This window comes from Geotrypetes seraphini, chromosome 4 (assembly GCF_902459505.1).
Source record: "Geotrypetes seraphini chromosome 4, aGeoSer1.1, whole genome shotgun sequence".
NCBI lineage: Eukaryota > Metazoa > Chordata > Amphibia > Gymnophiona > Dermophiidae > Geotrypetes > Geotrypetes seraphini.
In genome coordinates, this window is record NC_047087.1 from 176911951 (window position 1) to 176934661 (window position 22711).

The 22711-nt window shown below is 43.9% G+C and overlaps 1 protein-coding gene across 13 annotated transcripts in view; it reads left to right on the top strand.

Annotated features, from left to right (window-relative positions):
- The window catches only part of CNOT1 (CCR4-NOT transcription complex subunit 1), a 1050915-nt gene that overhangs the window by 721286 nt on the left and 306918 nt on the right, over positions 1–22711 (top strand). For 8 of the 13 annotated variants that reach the window (XM_033940598.1, XM_033940586.1, XM_033940591.1 and 5 more), the window contains one exon: positions 17720–17770. The exons of the other annotated variants lie outside the window; for them this stretch is intronic. In XM_033940598.1, the coding sequence (XP_033796489.1) occupies positions 17720–17770 (51 nt within the window). The remainder of the gene's footprint in view (positions 1–17719; positions 17771–22711) is intronic. 13 annotated transcript variants of the gene reach the window in all.

Consider the following 22711-nt stretch of genomic DNA (forward strand, 5'->3'; position numbering starts at 1 on the left):
GAGACCAATTCTAAACTTCAAAGCGGTTAATGCGGTGCTGCGAGTTCCTCGCTTTCGTATGGAGACTGCATCCGGTGGCTCTGGGGGAGTTTCTGGCTTCCCTGTATCTGACTGAGGCGTATGTCTACATTCCCATATTTCTGGACCACTGGATTTATCTGAGGTTCCACATCCTGCAGCAGCATTTCTAGTTTGCGGCACTGCCCTTTGGGTTGGCAACGGCACCCAGGACCTTTACCAAGATTGTGGTAGTGGTGGCAGCAAAAATCAAATTCTAAAGAAGTGTAGGTCAAGTACTGAACACACAAAATCACTTCCCACAGTAAACAGTGTATTAAAGACACAAAGTCTATTTTATGCCATGCCTCAGAGACCGAGTATTCAAGCAACAACTGCTAGATACTTATTTCGGTCAGCGTCTCAATCATTGGCAAATGGCATGTACTGAAAGTACCATATCACTTTAATATTTTTGTATATTTTTATCTTGTTTTATATTTTTTTTAATAAGTTATTAAATACTTGTTTAAAGCAGATGTGACAACATCTTTTATCGAACATCAAATATCAAGAACATTATTTTAGATAGTGCATATATTCAAACAGAAGCACTTATCTTTTTGAGATATCAGCACTGTTTCAAACCCAACAGGGCCACCGTTTCACCTAGTATGGCTTCATCAGGGGAAAACGTAGACAGTGCCTGAAAAAGATGACAAATCGTTAAACATTGTCAAGATATTTGAAAGCATAAAAAGTTTTAAACTTTAAAATTCAGTGTTAATGGCAACAAACTTACGGGGCCAAAAAAATGACCTGAGTCCTTGGCGAATACTTCTCAAAAAATGGCGTCGGTTACTACAAACGCTGAGCCATTTAAATTACCCACTGAGGGACTGCCGGTAGAACGTCAATTTTTTGTATTTTTTTCTGTTGCGTCAACCTTTTGACATCATTACCTTTTTTACGCAAATGACGTTCTACCGGCAGTCCCTCAGTGGGTAATTTAAATGGCTCAGCGTTTGTAGTAACCGACGCCATTTTTTGAGAAGTATTCGCCAAGGACTCAGGTCATTTTTTTGGCCCCGTAAGTTTGTTGCCATTAACACTGAATTTTAAAGTTTAAAACTTTTTATGCTTTCAAATATCTTGACAATGTTTAACGATTTGTCATCTTTTTCAGGCACTGTCTACGTTTTCCCCTGATGAAGCCATACCAGGTGAAACGGTGGCCCTGTTGGGTTTGAAACAGTGCTGATATCTCAAAAAGATAAGTGCTTCTGTTTGAATATATGCACTATCTAAAATAATGTTCTTGATATTTGATGTTCGATAAAAGATGTTGTCACATCTGCTTTAAACAAGTATTTAATAACTTATTAAAAAAAATATAAAACAAGATAAAAATATACAAAAATATTAAAGTGATATAGTACTTTCAGTACATGCCATTTGCCAATGATTGAGACGCTGACCGAAATAAGTATCTAGCAGTTGTTGCTTGAATACTCAGTCTCTGAGGCATGGCATAAAATAGACTTTGTGTCTTTAATACAGTGTTTACTGTGGGAAGTGATTTTGTGTGTTCAGTAGTGGTGGCAGCCCATCTTAACACCCATGGTATCTTGGTTCACCCATATCTGGACAACTGGTTGGTCAGAGCCCCCTCGGAGTCTGAGGGGCATCAGGTTGTGCAGTTGCTGCAGCACTTGGGCTGAGTGATCAACTTCAGGAAGAATCACCTCAAGCTGACTCAGGATTTGGAGTACCTGATAGTTTTTGCTCATGGGCCAGAACAAAGTGTTTCTGCCCCGTGACGTCAAGAGAAGCTCCGACAGGTTATCAGGGACCTTCTGCCCACTCCATTCCCACGACCCAGCAGTACCTCCAGGTTCTGGGGTCCATGGTCCCTTGGGCCAGAGTCTGTTTGCATCCAATGCAGGATGTGCTGATTTCGCGCTGGAGTCTGCAACGGAATCCGTTGCAAGCACCCCTGCCCTGGACGATAGTGGCACAGAACAGTCTTACTTGGTGACTGTGACCTGTCTCACTCTCCTGGGGTGTTCCTTCCAGATTTCGGAGTGGGTGATTTCTGACGACGAATGCGAGTCTTAAAGGCTAGGGGGCGGTGTGTATGACTGTCTCTGTTCAAGAGCGTTGGGCTACCCCAGAGCACAAATGATTGATCAATCATCTGGAACTTCGGGCAATTTGACTGGCTCTCCTCTACTTCAAAGGTCGTCTCCATCACTGAGCCGTCTGTATTCTCAGACAATTCCACATTGAAACATAGAAACATAGAAATAGACGGCAGATAAGGGCCCACGGCCCATCTAGTCTGCCCACCTTAATGTCCCTCCCCTACCTTTGCCCTGTGAAGAGATCCCATGTGCCGATCCCATTTGGCCTTAAAATCAGGCACGCTGCTGGCCTCAATCACCTGTAGTGGAAGACTATTCCAGCGATCAACCACTCTTTCAGTGAAAAAGAATTTCCTGGTATCACCTCGTAGTTTCCCGCCCCTGATTTTCAACGGATGCCCTCTTGTTGTCGTGGGACCCTTGAAAAAGAAGATATCTTCCTCCGCCTCGATGCGGCCCGTAAGATACTTGAACGTCTCGATCATGTCCCCCCTCTCTCTGCGTTCCTCGAGCGAGTATAGCTGTAATTTGTCAAGCTGTTTTTCGTATGGTAGATCCTTGAGTCCCGAGACCATCCGGGTGGCCATTCTTTGCACCGACTCCAGTCTCAGCACAGCCTTGCGATAATGCGGCTTCCAGAATTGCACACAGTATTCCAGGTGGGTCCTCACCATGGATCTATACAATGGCATAATGACTTCCGCCTTACGACTGACGAAACCCCTTCGTATGCAGCCCATGATTTGTCTTGCTTTGGACGAAGCCTGCTCCACTTGATTGGCAGACTTCATGTCCTCACTGACGATTACCCCCAAGTCTCGTTCTGCTACCATTTTTGCTAGGATCTCGCCATTAAGGGTATAAGACTTGCATGGATTCTGGCTGCCCAGGTGCATAACTTTGCATTTTTTGGCATTGAAGTTGAGTTGCCATGTCCTAGACCATCGCTCCAGTAGGAGTAGGTCGTGCATCATGTTGTCGGGCACTGAATCATCGTCTGTTGTGCATTTGCCCACTACATAACTCAGTTTGGCGTCATCGGCGAATAATGTTATTTTACCTCGAAGCCCTTCTGCCAAGTCTCTTATAAAGATGTTGAATAGGATTGGGCCCAAGACTGAGCCCTGTGGTACTCCACTAATCACCTCCGTCATTTCGGAGGGGGTGCCGTTCACCACCACCCTTTGGAGCCTACCTCCAAGCCAGCTCCCAACCCATTTTGTCAATGTGTTACCTAATCCTGTAGAACTCATCTTGCTCAGTAACCTGCGGTGTGGTACGCTATCGAATGCTTTGCTAAAGTCCAGGTACACGATGTCCAGGGACTCCCCAATATCCAGCTTCCCCGTTACCCAGTCAAAGAAGCTGATCAGGTTGGATTGGCAGGATCTCCCCTTAGTAAATCCATGTTGTCGGGGATCCCGTAGATTCTCTTCATCCAGGATCTTATCTAATTGGTGTTTGATTAGAGTTTCCATTAGTTTGCTCACTATCGATGTTAGACTCACTGGTCTGTAGTTTGCTGTCTCCATCTTTGAGCCTTTCTTGTGGAGTGGAATGACGTTAGCCGTCCTCCAGTCCAACGGGACGCTGCCTGTACTAAGGGAGAGGTTGAAGAGCGCGGACAGTGGCTCCGCCAAGACATCATTGGTGGCTTACATCGACCAGTGTGGGGGGGGGGGGGGCATGAGGAGTTCCTCCCTGAGTGTAGAGGATTAGCTTCTCTTCCTGTGGGCGGAGAGAAACCTAGCAGCGCTCTCGGCAGCTTATGTGGCCAGAGTGAACAACGTTCAGATGGATTTTCTCCGTTGTTAGACTCTGCAACCTGGAGAGTGGTCCCTATCTCATAGGGCATTTTATTGTACTGTATAGTGGCACAGTGGGGGATGTCCCACATTCAACCTCATGGCAACTATGGCCAACAAGTAGGCCGATCTGTTCTTCAGTCAAAGTCGTGAGGCCAGCAGCAAAGGCCTGGACATTCTGGTTCAGCCATGTCTGTTCCATCAATTCTTCGTATTCTGGAGTTTCTGCAAGATGGTTGATGAAAGGCCTGGCAGTGGCTTCTCTCCAGATGCAGATTTCCTGTCAGCTCAACTGGATGTCATCCATTTTCTTTGTGGCGCTCTTAGGCTTTGGTCTCCGAAGCACCTTCCATGTCTGACTTGGAATCTTCACTTGGTTCTCCTCTCTCTGGCTTGTCCGCCTTATGAGCTTCTAGAGAAGGTAACCCTAATGGATCTTTTTATCAAAACTGTCTTTTTGATGGCCATTATCTCCGCCCACAGGGTTTCAGAGCTTCAGGCTCTTTACTGCCAGGATCCCTTTCTGTATATTACAGATTCCAGTGTGGTGCTGTTCATTGTTCCTTCTTTTCTTCCAAAAGTGGTTTCCGCTTTCCATATGAATCTGGAAGTCCGGCTTCCTGCTTTTGCTTCCTCCGGCTTGAGGGTGCAGGACCAGGTGTTGCGGTCCTTGGATGTGTACAAGCTCTTGTTGTGGTACCTGGAGGTTATGAATGAATTTCGCCTCTCTGACCATCTTTTTGTTTTAGTGGGTCCTGCTTACAAGGGCAGACCGGCTTCCAAGGCCACCATTTCCAGAAGGATCTGTATGGGCATTTATCCCAGGCCAAGCTGGCAGCATATTCTCACATATGGGTGATGTCATCCATGGAGCACTGGTACGGACAGCTGCAAAACTGTATTGGCACTTTAAGAACTTTAGAAAGTTCCCAACTGACTGCACCGCACATGCGTGAGTGCCTTTCCGCCCGACATAGGCACATGGCTCCTCAGTTCTTAGTTTTCCGTGGAGCTAAGAAGTCATGCTCTTGAATGTTAGTTCAATTTCTATCTAGCCCTTGTCTTCCAACTCACGCGTTTATTTTCTTTCTTTGTGTCTTTCTTTTTCTTTCTTATCATTTACTTTTTGTTCTCTAAAAAAAAAAGAGAATTCGGGCATTTTGACGGGGCTCCTTTTACCTCGGCCATTGAGTTCAATTTGGCTGAGGCGGTTTTCTCGTCCATGTCCCATCCTTTAATGGGATTTAAAAAGTGCAGCAGGTGCCAAAGGACAATTTCCATCACTGATCCCCACAACTGGTGTATACAGTGCCTTGGTCTGGAATATCGCGCCAAGTCCTGCATACGCTGTTCCACTCTTCAGGAGCGCACCATAAAGAGCCGCATTCTACAACAAGAAAAGTTGTTTGCTGTCAGTATGGAGGGAGCAGATGCATCACATGCATTGACATCGAAGCCCTGCAGTTTGCGCATCCTGCAGTATAAGACACTGACGTCGTCCAATGTACCAAGTATGACTCTGGTGTTGCGGGTCATTGCTCCTGATAAGCCAGCTAAAAAGCAATCATGCCAACCAAGCGAAGACCCCCCTATGTGACTCGTTTCCAAATCAAGGGGTGAATCGTCATCATCTCTGGAACGAGTTGTGGTACCATTGGTACCGGTGCTTTCTTTCAAAGAGAAGTTTGCTCTTTTTCGTAAGGATTATGGGGATATGTTTCAGCTCATTACCCCAACACCAACTCTTCCGGTACCGGTCCAGCCTGAGTGTCACACTAAATGGAATGCTGGTACCGCCACTGCTTCATTGATGCATCGTCATTGCTCTTGACACTGGTCATTATCCAGCCATGCATCAAAGCATCATGCTTCCAGACACTATTCCAGTATTACTCTTCTTCTCCTCAATGTTCTCAGTCCAGCAAGTGTTCTTGTAAGTTTAAACATGTTGCTTCTAAACATCCTGCATTGCCACCTTCATTGGACTGGCACCGTTTTAAGTTGCAGCATCATTCTCCATCACTGCTCATTGACTCTGACCTTCAAATGGATTCCAATATTGATGTTTCTCATTCGACCACAGAAGTTTATGACTCGCCTGAGCCAAAATCTCCATCTAAGACTCCTCCTAGAGAGATATACCCTATGGAGAGACCTTCCTTCACTCGTTTCATCAGACAGTTGGGTAAGGACCTATCTGTCAAGCTGGAGGCATATTCCAAATATAGTGCTGAATTTTTGGAAACCATGGATTATGATCAACCTCCTAAGGAACTTATTTAAACTTCCTTTGCATGGGATCCTGAGAGAAATCCTTCACAAAAATTGGGAATCTCCTCTCTCTGTTCCTGTTGCTCCCAGGAAACTGGACTCTCTCTACCAGATTGTTCCCAGTCCAGGTTTGGATAAACCTCAACTGTCTCATCAATCTTTGGTGTTGGAGTTTACATTGAAAAAGTCTACTCCATCCAAAGTTTTTACCTTGGTCCCACCAGGTTGAGAGGGCCATACTAGTGCTGCCCAATTCAGGAAAAAATATTTCGATTCGATTCAGCCTATTGAATCGATTATTCAATTTGATTTTCCTGCCCAATTGAGTGTTTTTTTTCCAAACATCCTGGTGGGTTTATTTTATAGTCTCTTCACCCCCTTTGCCCTCTCTTACCCACACTGGCGCTGTTGTGTAAACAAAATAAACTAAAAAGACTTTTCCTCTCTCTGTTAAATCCTAGCTCACATTCGCGGTCTGGCAGGATGCAAATTTAAAATTTGACACATTGCAATCACAAAACAGAAAATAAAATTATTTCTTCTACCTTTTGTTGTCTGGTCATTATTCAAATCATGTTGGTCCCAGGCTCTGCGACAAACGTCTTCTGATAACTTGCTTGCCAGGATCTCTTGCCCATTTGTTGTTTTCTTCTTTCTCCATGATAACCATCCATCTTCCATCTCTGTCCTCCCCTTCCATTTTCCTTCCCTTCCGGAGGTCTGGAATCTTTCCTTTTTTTCGTCTCTATTTCCGTAACTGCAGCGATGGACCCCACCATCCCAAGATTCACCATCTCTACTTTTCTCAACTACCCGAAAGGATCTCTCACTGCTTCCCCACCAGCTCTCCCTTTCTCTTTCTAACTACCCTCCTATCCAGTATCTCTATCCCCCCCTACACCATCCCTTGTGTCCAATTTCTCTCCCTTTCGGTTCCTTCCCTCCCTAAATCCCATTGTCCACCATCTTTCTCCATCTCCTGTTTTTAGATCCATTATTTCTTCTATCCCTCCTCCATCTCCCCTCTCCATGATCTCCCCAAGTCCATCTCTCCCTCTCCCAAGTCCATCTTCCTCCCTCCACTAAGTTCATCTCTTCCATCCATCTTATTTCTCTCCAGCCCACCAACTCCCCCAAGTCCATCTCTCCTTCTCCCCAAGTCCATCTCCCTTCTCCATGATCTCCCCCAAGCCCATCTCCCCCAAGTCCATCTAACCTCTCCATGATCTCCCCCAAGTCCATCTCCCCCCCTCTGCCGTCCATCTCCCCCCTCCACCAAGTTCATCTCTCCCATCCATCTTCTCCCCATCTCTCCTTCTCCAGTCCACCAACTCCCCCAAGTCCATCTCCCCTCTGCCTCCATCTACCTTTATTTTGACGTTACAACATGTTGCCGGTGATGGTAGTGATTTAGCGATCCACTCCTGCCGCCACTCCTTGTGTCTTCTCTCCACTGCGGCCCGTCCTCAGTAAAAACTTCCTGTTTCCGCTTGGGCAGTCGAATGGGGAGAAGATGCCCAGAGTAGCGGCAGAGTAGAGAATCGCATTAGCTACCACCGCTTTTGCCTGATCGGGAGGAGAGGAGAAATACTTCCTTCTGGGAAGGAGAGAGCCTTGCTGCCACCGATCTGCACGCAGAGGTCTTTCAGGCATTTCCTCTGCCACCAGAGTCCTTGCTTCTGATGTAACTGCCGGTTTTGCAAAACCATAAGTTACATTAGATGGAAGGACTCTGGTGGCAGAGGGAAAGCTCGAACAAGTCTCTAGCACGGGGGCTGATGAAATGGTAAGTTCAATTTTTTTTGCCAAACAAATCAATTCACCCAAACTGAATCTGTGAATCGATTCGAATCAGGCAGCACTAGGACATACTATGAAAGAAAGGATAGTGAACTTTCTAGAATCTAATGGGTTACGGGATCTGAGGCAACATGGCTTTACTAAAGGTAAATCGTGCCAAATGAACCTGATTGAATTTTTTGATTGGGTGACCAGAGAACTGGATCAAGGAGATATGCTAGATGTCATTTAATTAGATGTCATCAAAGCCTTTGACATGATTCCTCATAGGAAGCTCTTGAACAAACTTGAAGGGCTGAAGTTAGGACCCAAAGTGGTGAACTGGATTAGAAACTGGTTGTCGGACAGATGCCAGAGGGTGGTGGTTAATGGAAGTCACTCGGAGGAAGGAAAGGTGAATAGTGGAGTCCCTCAGGGTTCGATGCTGGGGCCGATCCTGTTCAATATGTTTGTGAGTGACATTGCTGAAGGGATAGAAGGTAAGGTTTGCCTTTTTGCAGATGATACCAAGATTTGTAACAGAGTAGACAACTTGAAGGGAGTGGAAATCATGAAAAAGGATTTGCAAAAGTTAATGGAATGGTCTAATATCTAGCAACTAAAATTCAATGTAAAGAAATGCAGAGTAATGCATTTGGGGATTAAAAATTGGAAGGAACCGTGTATACTGGGAGGTGAAAGGCTGATATGCACGGAGGGGGAGAGGGACTATGGGGTGATAGTGTCCGAAGATCTAAAGGCGAAAAAACAGTGTGACAAGGCGGTGGCTGCTGCCAGAAGGATGCTGGGATGTATAAAGAGAGGCATAACCAGTAGAAGAAAAAAGGTGTTGATGTCCCTGTACAGGTCGTTGATGAGGCCCACTTGGAGTATTGTGTTCAGGTTTGGAGACCTTATCTGGCGAAGGACATAAGAAGACTTGAAGCAGTCCAGAGGAGGGCGATGAAAACGATAGGAGGTTTGGGCCAAAAGACGTATGAGGAGAGACTGGAAGCCCTGACTATGTATACCCTAGAGCAGGGGTCTCCAAAATCCCTCCTCGAGGGCCGAATCCAGTCAGATTTTCGGGATTTCCCCAATGAATATGCATGAGATCTATGTGCATGTATTGCTTTCAATGCATATTCATTGGGGAAATCCCAAAAACCTGACTGGATTCGGCCCTCGAGGAGGGACTTTGGAGACCCCTGCCCTAGAGGAAAGGAGGGACAGGGGAGATAATGATTCAGACATTCAAGAACTTGAAAGGTATTAAGATAGAACAAAATATTTTCCAGAGAAAGGAAAATGGTACAACCAGAGGACATAATTTGAGGTTGAGGGGTGATAGATTTAAGAGCAATGTTAGGAAATTCTACTTTACGGAGAGGGTGGTGGATGCCTGGAATGCGCTCCCGAGAGAGGTAGTGGAGAGGAAAACGGTCACAGAGTTCAAATAAGCGTGGGATGAACACAGAGAATCTAGAATCAGAAAATAATAGTAAATATTGAAGAACTAAGGCCAGTAGTGGGAAGACTTGCAGGGTCTGGGTCTGTATATAGCCGTTTGGTTGAGCATGGGCTGGGGAGAGCTTCAGTGGCTGGGATGATATATATGGGCTGGCGTGAGCTTTGACGGAGACTTCAGTAGTTGTAACCTAAGCACAGTACCGGGCAGATCTTTGGATTCTTGCCCAGAAATAGCTAAGAATAATAAGAAAAAAAAATTGAATTGAATCAGGTTGGGCAGACTGGATGGACAATTTGAGTCTTTATCTGCTGTCATCAAGTTTCAAATTCATGTATTTCAAGGTGGTTGTACAATTAAAAAGTAGGATAATATAAATAGTATATCAAAACAATTATCGGCAAACAGAACATCTGGACAATTTATAAAAAGACTAAAGAAACAGGTACAAAAGGGAGAACTACAATGTAATGTTAAGGAAAGAGAAGATGTCGAGAGATATACAAGAGAGTGGGATAACAACATGTAAGTCCAAAAGAAATGGACTAAAAAAGTTTAAAAATCCTTATAAGGTCAGTCAAATTTGAAAATCATCCTTAAAAAGCAATGTCTTAAGAGAAGACTTGAAATTCGAGTGGTGGTGTCTCTCTTAACGAGTTTGGGGCTAAATTCCAAAGAGTGGGAGCAACCACGGAGAAGATAATATTTCTCCTAGTATTTATATGGCTCAGTGATGGAATGACTAGTAAATTTTGATCAGAGGATCAAAGAGTGTGTGATAAAGTGCATGGAATCAAAAGTCTATTGATAAATTCATGCTGCGCTGTTTTTTCTAGTTTTAAAAGTCAACTGTAGTGTTTTATATGTAACTTCATGATTGATAGGGAGCCAATGAGCTTTAATTAAAAGGAGTTACATGGTCAAGTTTCTTGGCCTTATAAATGATTGTAACAACAGTATTCTGAACTACCTGTAAGCGTTTTAGTTCTTTTTTGGTAATTCCATGGTATAAAGCGTTACCATAGTCCAAACAAGAAATGACCAGAGAATGAATAAGAGTGTTTAAAGCAGAGTGGTCAAGGAATTTAGCTACTGTGTTACTACTGTATATGTTACTATGGACAGGTTTGGGAGATGTCTTTACCAAAACTCCATGTTGGCAAATTGAGTCATTAATTTCAATTTCTATTTCACATGTTACCTGAAACATCTAGTTAAGCAATTCCCTGCTTTTATTAAATATCTTCCATCTCACTAAGTGAAAGATTTCCGGCACATTCGCACCCTCACTCAATTAAGGCGGTACATGGTTCAGTCTACTTATGACGCCTTTGAGTTGTCCTCCAGGGCGGTTTTTATGTCTTTAGCCATGAGTAGATTAGCCTGGCTCAGGGTTGCCAACATGGATGCTAACCTCCAAGACCAGTTGGCCAACATCCCCTGTCTGGGGGATGATCTTTTTAGAGACTTAATGGAGAATGTTACTCAAAAGCTGTCGGCCCACAAAAAATATTGGGATGCTTTGCTTAAACCTAAATCCAAGCCTGCCACAGCAAGACCATTCCAGCCCTCTTCATATCCAAGGCTATTTCCAGCCAAACCTTCTGCTCCGTCCAGGCTACAACAGAAGAAACAGACGCAGCAATTCCCTCAGAAACTTCAAACGTCTGCTCCGGCTAAATCGACCCAGTCTTTTTGAAGGGCTACTCAAGAGCATAGTTGCAATCCCGTTACATCAGCCTCTCCCTCAGCCATTCGGGGGTCATCTCTAAATTTATTTCCATTGTTGGGAGTTGATCACCTCAGACCTCTGGGTTCTACAGATCATTCGAGATGGTTACTCTCTTCATTTTCTCACTGTTCCTCCAGATCATCCTCCAAGAGAGTCTGCTTTGAACCCTCACCAGTACTCCCTTCTTCAGGAAATTGATTCACTTCTCCTCTTTAATGCCACCGAGAAGGTTCCTGCGGATCAGCAGAACCGGGGGTTTTACTACTGCTATTTTTTAGTCCTGAAGAAGACAGGGGGGTCTTCGACCTATCTTAGATCTCAGTGCCCTCAACAAATTCCTTGTCAAGGAAAAATTTTGGATGCTATCTCTAGCCACTCTATATCACCTTTTGGCTTACAACGATTGGCTATGCTGTCTAGATTTCAAGGAAGCCTACACTTATATCTCCATCCAGCTTACAGTAAGTACCTCAGATTTCAAGTGGCACACCACCAAAATCAATACAAGTTCTACCTTTCGGCCTGGCATCCTCTCCCAGAGTCTTCAAGTGCCTGGTAGTGGTGGCAGCGGCCTTGAGGTCTTAGGGCCTTTAAGTCTTCCCTTATCTAGATGACTGGCTCATCAAGGATCCTTCGTCTCAAGGTGTGATCTTAGTGACAAATCAAGCTATATTTTTTCTTCAGAACTTGGGGTTTGAGATCAACTTCCCTAAATCACAATTTCAACCATCTCGGAGGCTCCAGTTCATCAGAGCTCTACTCGACACCACTCAATTCAGGGCATTTCTTCCTCAAGAACGTTAGGACACTCTAATCCAACTTTGTCATCAGATCGTCCAGCTTCAGTCAATTTCTGCCAAGCGCATGATGGTTCTTCTGGGTCACATGGCTTCCACAGTACACGTGACTCCCTTTGTGAGGCTGCACTTCCAGACACCTCAATGGTCTCTGGCTTCACAGTAGTCTCGGGCTCTCAACCCACTCTCAGCACATTTCTATCACCTCATCTTTTCAATGGTCGCTTCGGTGATGGATGAACGCTTCCAATCTTTCCTCAGGTCTATTGTTTCACATGCCTCCTCGTCAAAAAGTTCTGACCACAGATTTGTCAACCTATGCGTGGGGAGCTCATCTGGATGGCCTTCACACTCAAAGTCACTGGTCCAGCAGAAAACGAAGCTTTCACATAAATCTCTTGGAACTCAGAGCAATGTACTATGCTCTCAGAGCTTTTCAGCATCTATTGGTCATTCATGTCCTAGCCCGAACGGACAATCAAGTCTCCTTGTACTATATCAACAAGCATGGAGGGACAGGTTCTTTCCTTCTCTGTTAGGAAGCTCAGATCTGGCTCTGGGCGATTGTTTGCAACACCTTCTCAAAGCAGTCTATATTCAGGGGGAACAGAATTTCTTAGCAGACAAACTCAGCAGAATCCTTCAACCTCATGAATGGATGCTCAACTCAGCATGTCCCATTTTTTCTCAATGGGGGTCTTATCAAGTGGATTTGTTTGCATCTCCCAACAAGTTGCCCCAGTTCTGCTCCAGACTGTACTCACATCATCGCCTGGAGGCAGATGCATTTCTTCTGGATTGAATGCACAAGTTTCTATATGCGTTTCCACCCATTCCTCTCATTCTCAAGACACTTGTCAAAGCCAAGCAGGAGTCAGCCACCATGATACTTATTGCTCCTCGGTGGCCCAGACAGCCTTTGTTCTCCCTTCTACTTCAACTCAGTATCAAGGAGCCAATTTTTCCTTCTCTTTTCACGCAGAGTCACGGTTCTCTTCTACATCCCAATCTTCAACCTTTACACCTGACAGCTTGGTACCTCTCAGGCTGAGCTCAGCTGATCTTCACCTCTCTCAGCCTGTCAGACTCATATTGGAAGCATCCAGAAAATTGGCCACTCAGCAATGTTATCAACAAAAATGGACCCGTTTTACTACTTGGTGTCTCCATCACCAGGATCCCACATCCATCTCTGTTTCCTCAGTTTTGGATTATCTCCTTAATTTGTCTGGCCTCAGATCCACATCCATTAGAGTCCATCTCAATGCTATCATGGCCTTTCATCGACCAGTGGATGGAAAACCTCTTACTGCTCATCCTCTTGTCTCTAAATTCATGAAATGACTTTTCAATGTTAAACCACCTCTCAAACCACCTCCAGTGTTTTGGGATCTCATTGTGGTTCTAGCTAAGTTGATGAACCCTCCATTTGAACCAATGTCTGACTCATCTCAAATTCCTTACTTGGAAAGTTGTTTTTCTCATTTAATTCACTTCTGCCAGAAGAGTAAGTGAACTTCAAGCACTGGTGGCAGACCCACCATTCACAGTGTTCCAACATGACAAGGTTGTCCTTCGCACTGAAATAAAGGCTGCTTACTTTACCTCACTGGGGATCCATCGTGAAAGACCCCCCCCCTCAAAGATTACATTGTATATTCCAAAGCAAATAACTTTTTATTCTAGTAATAAGCATTATAGCAGCATTTGACAAATCAGAAATAAATCAGTTTGGACATAAACAACAGAGAGAAGAAAAAAAACTCATACAATCAGAGTGCCAGCATATTTTTGTAAGTATGGCACAGCTTCTTTAAAGAAACTCTGCCAAAGCATGGGGGTTTTATACAGAAAGTTTCTTTGTCTTTGACCATCCCCTGGCTGTGATTATATACCACCCTATTGGAGCAGATATGCTGCCTATCTAACCCACTCCTAGTCCACACCTCCATTCTTCCCTGGAGGGCCCTGGACAGGCATATATAGCTTCTGGAACTTTCGTCTTGAAGTTTCCATTCTTCACACAGGTACATCAATATCAGTGCCTCAGTATATTAGCCCTGCATCTCTTTATCAGTTCTTAGGTTCCTGGATGGAGTGTCCTGCTGACTTGCATTTCCTTTCAGCACTGTTAAATAGCTCACTGTCTTTACAGCACTGTTTTGTGTCCTTGAGAAATTCTTCACAGCAAGAAATCTACACACTCACATGCCACACATTAGCATCTCAGCATCTGAACTGAAACCATTTTGTACAAGCCTGTGACTTCAGCAACTCCAGCAAAATGCAGGAATAGGTCTCGCAATCCGTAAAAGTCTCCCATAGTCTCTATCTCAGCACTCATCCAAAATTCCTTCCTAAAGTTGTCACTGAATTTCATCTCAATCAATCAATTGTTCTTCCAGTATTTTTTCCCAGGCCTCATTCTCAATCAGGAGAAATGGCTCTTCATACTTTGGACTGTAAGCGGGCACTGGCCTACTATTTTGACAGTGCAAAACCACATAGAACATCTCAACTTTTTGTCTCCTTTGAGCCTAACAAGTTGGGTTATCCTATTTCCAAGAGAATGATTTCCAATTGGTTGGCAGCGTGTGTATCTTGTTCTGTTATGCTCAGGCTGAGCTACAATTGGTGTCACAGCCCATAAAGCTCGAGCTATGGCAGCTTCAGTAGCTTTTCTCTGCTCTACCCTTATTGATGAGATCTGTAAAGCTACTACTTGGTCCTCGGTTCATACTTTCACCTCTCAATACTGTCTGGAATCTTATTCCAGATGGGATGGGCACTTCGGCCAAACAGTATTGCAAAATTTATTTTCCTAAAGGCCCAAGCTTCCCACCATCCCATTCTGGTGAGCTTGGAGGTCACCCGTATATGAGAATATGCTGCCTGCTTGTCCTGGGATAAAGCACAGTTACTTACTGTAACAGGTATTATCCAGGGACAGCAGGCAGATATTCACACAACTCACCCACCTACCTCCCCTGGTTGGCTTCTTAGCTGGCTTACTGAACTGAGGAGCCTTGCGCCTATGTCGGGCAGGAAGGCACTCATGCATGCATGGTGTTGTCAGTTGCAAACTTTCTAAAGTTTTTAAAGTGTTGATGCACTTTTGCAGCTATCCGTACCGGGTCTCCGTGGATGACATCGCCCATATGTGAGAATATCTGCCTACTGTCCCTGGATAACACCTGTTACGGTAAGTAACTGTGCTTTCTGTGGTTTACATTGTGGCTTGGAAGAAGCCCCTCCTCGCGGTAAGGTCTCATTCTATCAGAGGTATCTCTTACTCTTGGGCAGAGTCATCAGCAGTCTCTTTGGAAGAGGTTTGCAGTGCTGCTTCCTGGTCCTGATTTCATACGTTCACCAAGTTTTACAGTGTCGATGTGGCAGCCAAGCAGGATTCTGCTTTTAGTGCCTCTGTTTTGGCAGCAGGCTCATCGGCCCCCACCCTGATTCTTTGAGGCTGATATGATAAGTCCCATTAGTCCTGGAATGAAGTGGGATTATACAAGATCAAAAGAACTTTGCTAATCTTCTTTCTTGTAAATCCACACTTTGCTGATTTATAGATTGTCGGCCTTTCCAAGTTCCGGTAAGCTAGATTTCTGTTTTCTGACAAGCCTTTATAAGAGTAATATGAATATTCAAACCAAAAACAATGAAAACAAGTCTTAAAGTATCAAACCAATCCAATGCAAAGTATAGACTTGTATGAAAAAATATATAAGACAATAGATCTTAACTGTACTCTCAGACACCTGAATGGCAAATCATTGAAGATTTCAAATGCCAATATTACAGGTGAAGGTATCAATCATCGAGTACCAGTTTTTTTGATGAAAGTGCTCAAAATATTCAAATAATAACTTATCTTTAAATTTGTAGAAGTGCTCAAAACCCTACGGGGACCCGTTTCACCATTAGGCTTCTTCAGGGGTCAGAGTTCTAAAATGCATAAATAAATAAATGTTAATAACTAAAATTGTCTTATATAATCATAAATATCAATAAATAAATAAATAAATGAAAGGACTAGACACTGTGTATGAAATTTAAACAGTATGTGCAAAAACTATGTGCTATGTGCAAAATTTAACCATATACTAACACATTTTAAAACTAAAATAAAATCCTGACAGAGTACTTACTAAGATGTACGCTCGAGTTGACGAGACAAAAATGGCGATAGCGTCCGAAAGACGCCAGCGCATGCGCTTTTAAAGGGACTAATTCCCACTTGAAAACGCGCATGCGTGAAACTTTAAAGTATCATTTAAAATCGCATATATATGAAAACATTCAAGTATCAAAATTCAAAGTTATTCCTTTGTTAAAGTTAAACGTTATTGCTATATCAAATAAACACCGTCCAATCCACTGTGTTGTTCAAGCCATTAGGAGTCAAAGTTTGAAGTCGGTAAATCCAGCGGATCTCTTTCCTTAATAAACGTTTCTTTCTGTCTCCCCCTCTGATGTTACGTTCTTCTTTGTCGATACAAAAACATCTTAATTCCTCATATTTATGATTAAAGTTAACACAGTGTTCCACTAGCGGGGCTGTGATTTTCTTGTGTTTTAAGTTAGATTTATGTTCTGTAATTCTGGTTCTGAATTGTCTGGTTGTCATGCCAACATAAATTTTTTTACACGGACAAAAAATGACATAGATCACATGATCTGAATTACAGGTCAAAAAATTGTTAATGTAATATCTTTTTCCATCCCGAGGATTTAAAAAATCACTTTGAGAAATTGTAATGGCACAAACACTGCACTTTCCACATCTATGGAACCCTTTAGGTAGTAATCCTTTGTTTGACTCTATTCTTTTATTATTCTGAGATAAAAGTTCTTTTAAATTGCGATCTCTTGAGAAGGCTACTTTTAAATCAGTATTGACAAAAATTCTATTGGTTTGAATGATCTTCCAATTGTCTTTAAAGATGTTGGCAATTTCATTGCCATCTCGAAAATATTTTAAGACACAAGTCATAGTGTCATTGCTATAATTCAAACAATTTGATGGTTCTTTATTCTCCATGAGCCAATCTCTATGGATATATTTAACTCTCTTTTGCGATTGTTTTAAAATCTTTTTTGGGTAACCTCTTGCTTCCAACTTATGTAAAAAAGATTTGGAATGTTTCTTGTAGTCTTCTTCATGTGTGCAATTTCTCTTGAAACGTAAAAGCTGAGAAAAAGATAAGAGACAAGTGAAAAGTTACTGAGACAATTTTATTTGTATTTATAAGAAAGATGACAAAGAAAATGCGATGATTTAGAATTCAAACCATTGACTAGTGGGCTTTGGCCTACATTTGGCCTTATGGTCTCACAATTTACATCAATTTCTCTGAGCACTTTTGTAGTTATATATATTGTATGCTAGAAGAAATGTATGAAGTAGTCTGCTTGGAGCTATATTGCTGGTTGGTATGTTGCTCTAGCAGCATCATATTAATAGTCCTCCGATTTTGATTGGGTGTCATAATGGGTTTAGCACTCGGTTTGGGGGATCCCTAGTTTAGGTGCCCCTTCTGACAGTGCAGGCTGTGTCTCCTTATAGCACTGTTTCTTGTCATTCCAGTTTCTAATGTTTACTGACCTGGTTCAGTTATGTTGCTATGTTGCTATTTTGCATTTCTTGACATGAGCAGATTGGACTCGTTTGTCAGGGAGTGTCCCCATACCTCTTTCTCTCTCGTCTTTGTCCTCTATAGATGTTCCTGACTGCTTTACAACTAACTGGTTCTAGAGGAGACAGTGCTGAGGTGAGAGGAATGGAGCTTAAGTCTCTGGTATATGAGGCTTCCGACAAGTCCTGGCAGGTAGATGGAATTAACCCACTAGTCCTGGAATAAAGTGTGGATTTACAAGAAAGAAGATTAGCAAAGGTAAGAATCTACTCTTTCTATGACATAGACATTCAATTGAGTTGCTAGTACAGGTAGATCAGTGCAGTTATTAGTATAGTTAGGTCACAGTTACAAATACATATTGACAAGTTTAAGTAGGTTATCTTTGATTCATTGTTATTTATGTTCCAGGAGTTGCATTGGACAGTTTAAAAATGGGCTTTTACAGTTAGCCATTTCAGTTACTTTTGGTTTGGCTCCCTGTCTTAGTACAGAAATGCTTTTAAAAGTTTTCTGAACTTGAGATAGTGGTCACAAGATCATAGTGCAAGTGATAGTTGGTTCCTGCATTTTGCTAATTGATAATGGATGGATAAGGTAGTTTGCCTGGTAGACTATATTGTTGCATGCTGGGAATTTTAAGTGGAAAAGATTTCTGGTGTAATATCTGTTGGTGGTACCCTGGATGGAATAGGGTGACTAACTCTGTTTTGTAGTCGGGAGCATTCCCTGTCAGGATCTTAAAGGCAGTGATGCCTAATTTAAACTTGATCCTTGCAGTTGGGCAGCCAATGTAGTTTCATATAGTAGGACAGTAGGTGAGCTAAAAATTTCATGCTAGCTATAGAATGCACATCCTCCAAGGATAAGCAGGCATTATATTCTCCCACATGGGTGATGTCATCCACAGAGCCTGGTCCAAAAGTGCCAAGTGCACTGTCACTTTAAATCTTTAGGCAGTGCCCAATCCATGCATATATTGGTGCCTTCCTGCTTTAACTTGGCTCAGAGGACTATTAGTTTTAAGTTTTCTGTGAATCCAAAAAACTGAATCTTTGGTATCTCCTCAGTGTATTAAAGTCCAGTGCTTCACCACCCTGCACATTTTCTTGATTTCTAGGTTACCTTTGTCTTCATCTGCCCATTGATGACATTTTGTCATGTATTTTATCCCTATTTTCTGTTAAATACAGCCTGTATCTTGGTAATCTCAGCTGTGAGTACTCGTTATTCTGCTTATTCTCAGAGGGAACAGTTAGGTATATCAGGTGTTCTCCATAGACAGGATATAAACTCTAATACACACCCACTTACTTTAGGTGGTGGTTCCAAACTAATCTTTTCCAGACTCAGAAGTCCCATGTGATAGTTGAAATGGAAAGTCACAAGCATGTCCAGTCCTGCCCCTTAACTTCTTCTAGTATTTTCAAACCTGAAGAGATATCACCCAATGGGCTCTAGACCAGTGTTCTTCAACCGCCAATCCGCAGACCGGGGCCAGTCTGCAGAAATTTCCTGCCGGTTCATATAGGTCTGGCGAGATCAGTGTACAAAAATTTCCTGCCAGTCCGTGCAGGGCTGGCGAGATCAGGAAGTGGGGGTCCCGATTCAGTACTTGCGTGCAGCAGCACAGTGATTCACTTAGGCAGCATTGGGGTTTTTGCTGAGTTGCAGCCTGTCTCAGATGATGCAAATTCCTCTTTCCTAAAGAGGCTGGCACGACCCATCAAAGGACCTAAGGCTGCCTAAGTGAATTGCTGCGTGGCTGCAGGCAAGGGAGGGGAGCAGAGGGAAGGGGAGGAAGCCACTGTTGGAGGCTGGGAAGCAGCTGGACAAGGGAAAATAAAGGGAGAGGTGCTACTGGACCTGGAGGGAGGGAGAAGGAAAGATGCTGCTGGGAGGGAAGGAAGGGAAGGGAAGAGAGTTACTGCTGGACAGGGAAGGAGGAAAAAAGTAAGGAAACAGCAGGGAGATTAGAGGAAGGGAAGGAGTCAGGGTGGAATGGAGAGATCAGATGAGGGAAAGGGGAGAGACTGAGGAATGAGAAAATAGAGAGAGATTGATACTGGGAAGGGGATCAGCAGAGAAATAAGGAGACAGGGAAAAAGATGCTAGATCTGGTGTTGGATAGATAAAAATGAAGAGAGCAATGAAGCTGGAATGAATCATGTAAAAAGGAGAAAGGGGGTACAAGATGGATGGAAAGGGGAGAGGGGCATAGAAAGAAAGCAGATACCATATGGAAGGAAGAGAGGGCAGACAGTGGATGGAAGGGGCAGAGAGGGCAGATGCTAGAAAGAAGAGAGTGAAAAGAAGATGAAAGCAGAAACCAGAGAAGACAAAAGGTAGAAAAAAATAATTTTATTTCTATTTTGTGATTGGAATATATCAGATTTAAAATATGTATCCTGCTAGAGCTGGTGTTAGACATAACTGGGGACTGCAAAGCCCAGGCAGTGCTTTAGCTTCCAGCTGGCTTAGGGCTCTCTCTGACCAGGGGGGCAGTTACCCTAGTTGCACTCCCCTAACACTGTTCCTGTCGTGTGTCTGCGGTGTTCTGTTAGCATGATATTTCTGTGTAGCATTCTGTAATAATTTGGCTTATTCAGTTTTCTTGATAGTAGAGGTTATATATGTGAAGGGGAGGGGAGATAGGGGTTTTGTTGATGCTTGCTCTGTATTATTTGTATTTATAAAATGACAATTGTACAGAATATTGTTTCTTTTTATATATATATTTTTTTAATATCATGTTTATTGAGACAAGAAACATTCGGACAGCAACTACCGTCCACAATACAACAGTACAGGTGCATAGTGATACATATCAGCCAACGTGCAACACCAAACAATATACAGAGGCTGAACCGTACAAAGCAATGATCTGCACAGCAATAGATGAGACATCGCACCCCCTCAGAAAGAGCAAAACTGGCAGTAAGAGGGAACAGCACGCTGACCAGCATCCCCTGTCCACAATTTCTGTTATAAGAAGCAACCAGAATCCCCAAACGATTCAATACAGTCCACTGTCACTCACAACCCAGTCAAATCATACAAACCACAAACCACCCCACACGCAACTCAAACAGACAATCACACACACACTCACACACTCTAGGTCGTACCGATACTCAAACCCAGGGCAGGAGGAGCGCAGAAAAAGGTACAAGATACAAAATAAACTAAAACATGAGCAGCCATCGCACAAGCCTATCAAAGTGTTCAGTCAACCATGTCTAAGGTCCTTTGCCAGAATGAGCAATAAAGTTTCCAATGAGGCTGAGGTCGAGAGGTATAAGTGTCCAATTCAAAACGTGCCTGCTCTCGCATCCGGGATGTCCACATGCTATAAGACGGTACCTCCTCAGCAGACCAATACTTCAGAATGAGTTGTTTACCCACAAGGATCGCATGAAGAATAAACTTATGAGCAGGAAAGTCCAGGCCCTGTTGACTGAGGTCAGTAACATCTCTCAATAACAGCGCAGAGGGATTCCAGGGTACCGGACACTGCAGGAGGGCCGTCAAACAGGTCTTCACAGAGTCCCAGAAGTGCAGTTTGGTGCAATCAAAGAATGAGTGAATATAATTACCCCATGAGATTTACATTTAGAACAGATATCATCACGCCATAGTCCCATATGATAGCCCCGGGCTCTAGTGATATAGGACCGATGCAGTATTTTATATTGTGTCTCCTGCAAGCCTGCCGCCTTCACATGAAGGTAAAGCATCTGGAATAGGAGCCTGAGATCATGGAGGGAAACAGACATCCCCAGCTCTGCAGACCACTCTCCCCCCAGAACGCGGAGGCAACCCTCTCCCAAACTATCCTTCCCCACTCTATACCAAGTGGATATTTTATTGGATGCAGTAGGTGTGGAAAGGAAAACCAGATCCAAAGGGCCATAACTCCAACGATCCCCATGAGCACGCACCAAAGAGTGATAATAGTGATGAATTTGCAGAAAAGTGTAGATGTGCGCGGGTGGTAGGTACCAGGATGTCCGCATCTGAGCAAAGGAGGGAAACTCCCCACCTCCCAGAGCCAATACATCACCCACAGTTGTGGTACGCGCAGTGCGATCTCTCAACCCTGCCAGGCCCCCCACTCTAGAAGCAAAGTCAGGGTTACGAAGAAGAGAAAGAAACTTGGACACAGCAGGCAACCGGCTCTGGAGAACACGCCACCAACGCCATGCCCGACGGAAAGGAAGGAGGAAAGGTAGAACAGGAGGACGAGGCCCCGCGCCCCCTCCTCCCGCCCCATGTAGAAAGGAAGAAAAAGACCAAAGCAGGCAACAATCCTCAAGCAAGGTCGCAGGGGAATAACGGCGAGAGGATACCAATTGCTCATGAATCCGATGAAGAAGCGCGGCAACATTATAGATTCTCAAGGCGGGTAATCCCAAGCCCCCCCGTTCACGACTCTGGGACAATTTGAGATAATTGATACGGGCTCTCTTCCCCCTCCACACGAAGGAGCAAATGATGGTCTGGTAGGCGCGCTCGTCCGATCGGAAAATCCAAACAGGTATAGTTTGCAGTGGGTAGAGCAATTTCGGGAACATCACCATTTTGACCAAGGCTACACGCCCCAAGAGCGAGAGAGATAGCGATTGCCATTTAAGACAGAGAGTTTTGATCCGTCCGATGGCAGCGGTGATGTTGGCTTCGTACATCCTATGTGGGTCTCTATAAAGCATGATACCTAAATACTTCAACTTCCCTGGGGCAACACCCACGCCCAGGTCCTTACACCAGGGCTCCGACGGCGAGCCTCCCAACAAAAGAGCCTCTGTCTTATCGAAATTAATTTTTAAACCGGAGAAGACACCATAAGCTCGAATGATGGACATCAGGGCGGGCATAGACCGATCGGCATTATTAACATATAAGAGCATGTCATCAGCGAACATACTTATGCAAAATTCATTGCTGCCCACCCGAAGACCCTCCAACTGTGCATCCTGACGAATTTGTGCCGCCAAAGGTTCGAGAGAGAGAAGAAAGAGGAGGGGCAAAAGGGGGCAGCCCTGGCGCGTGCCCTGCCCCAAAGGGAAGGGATCAGAA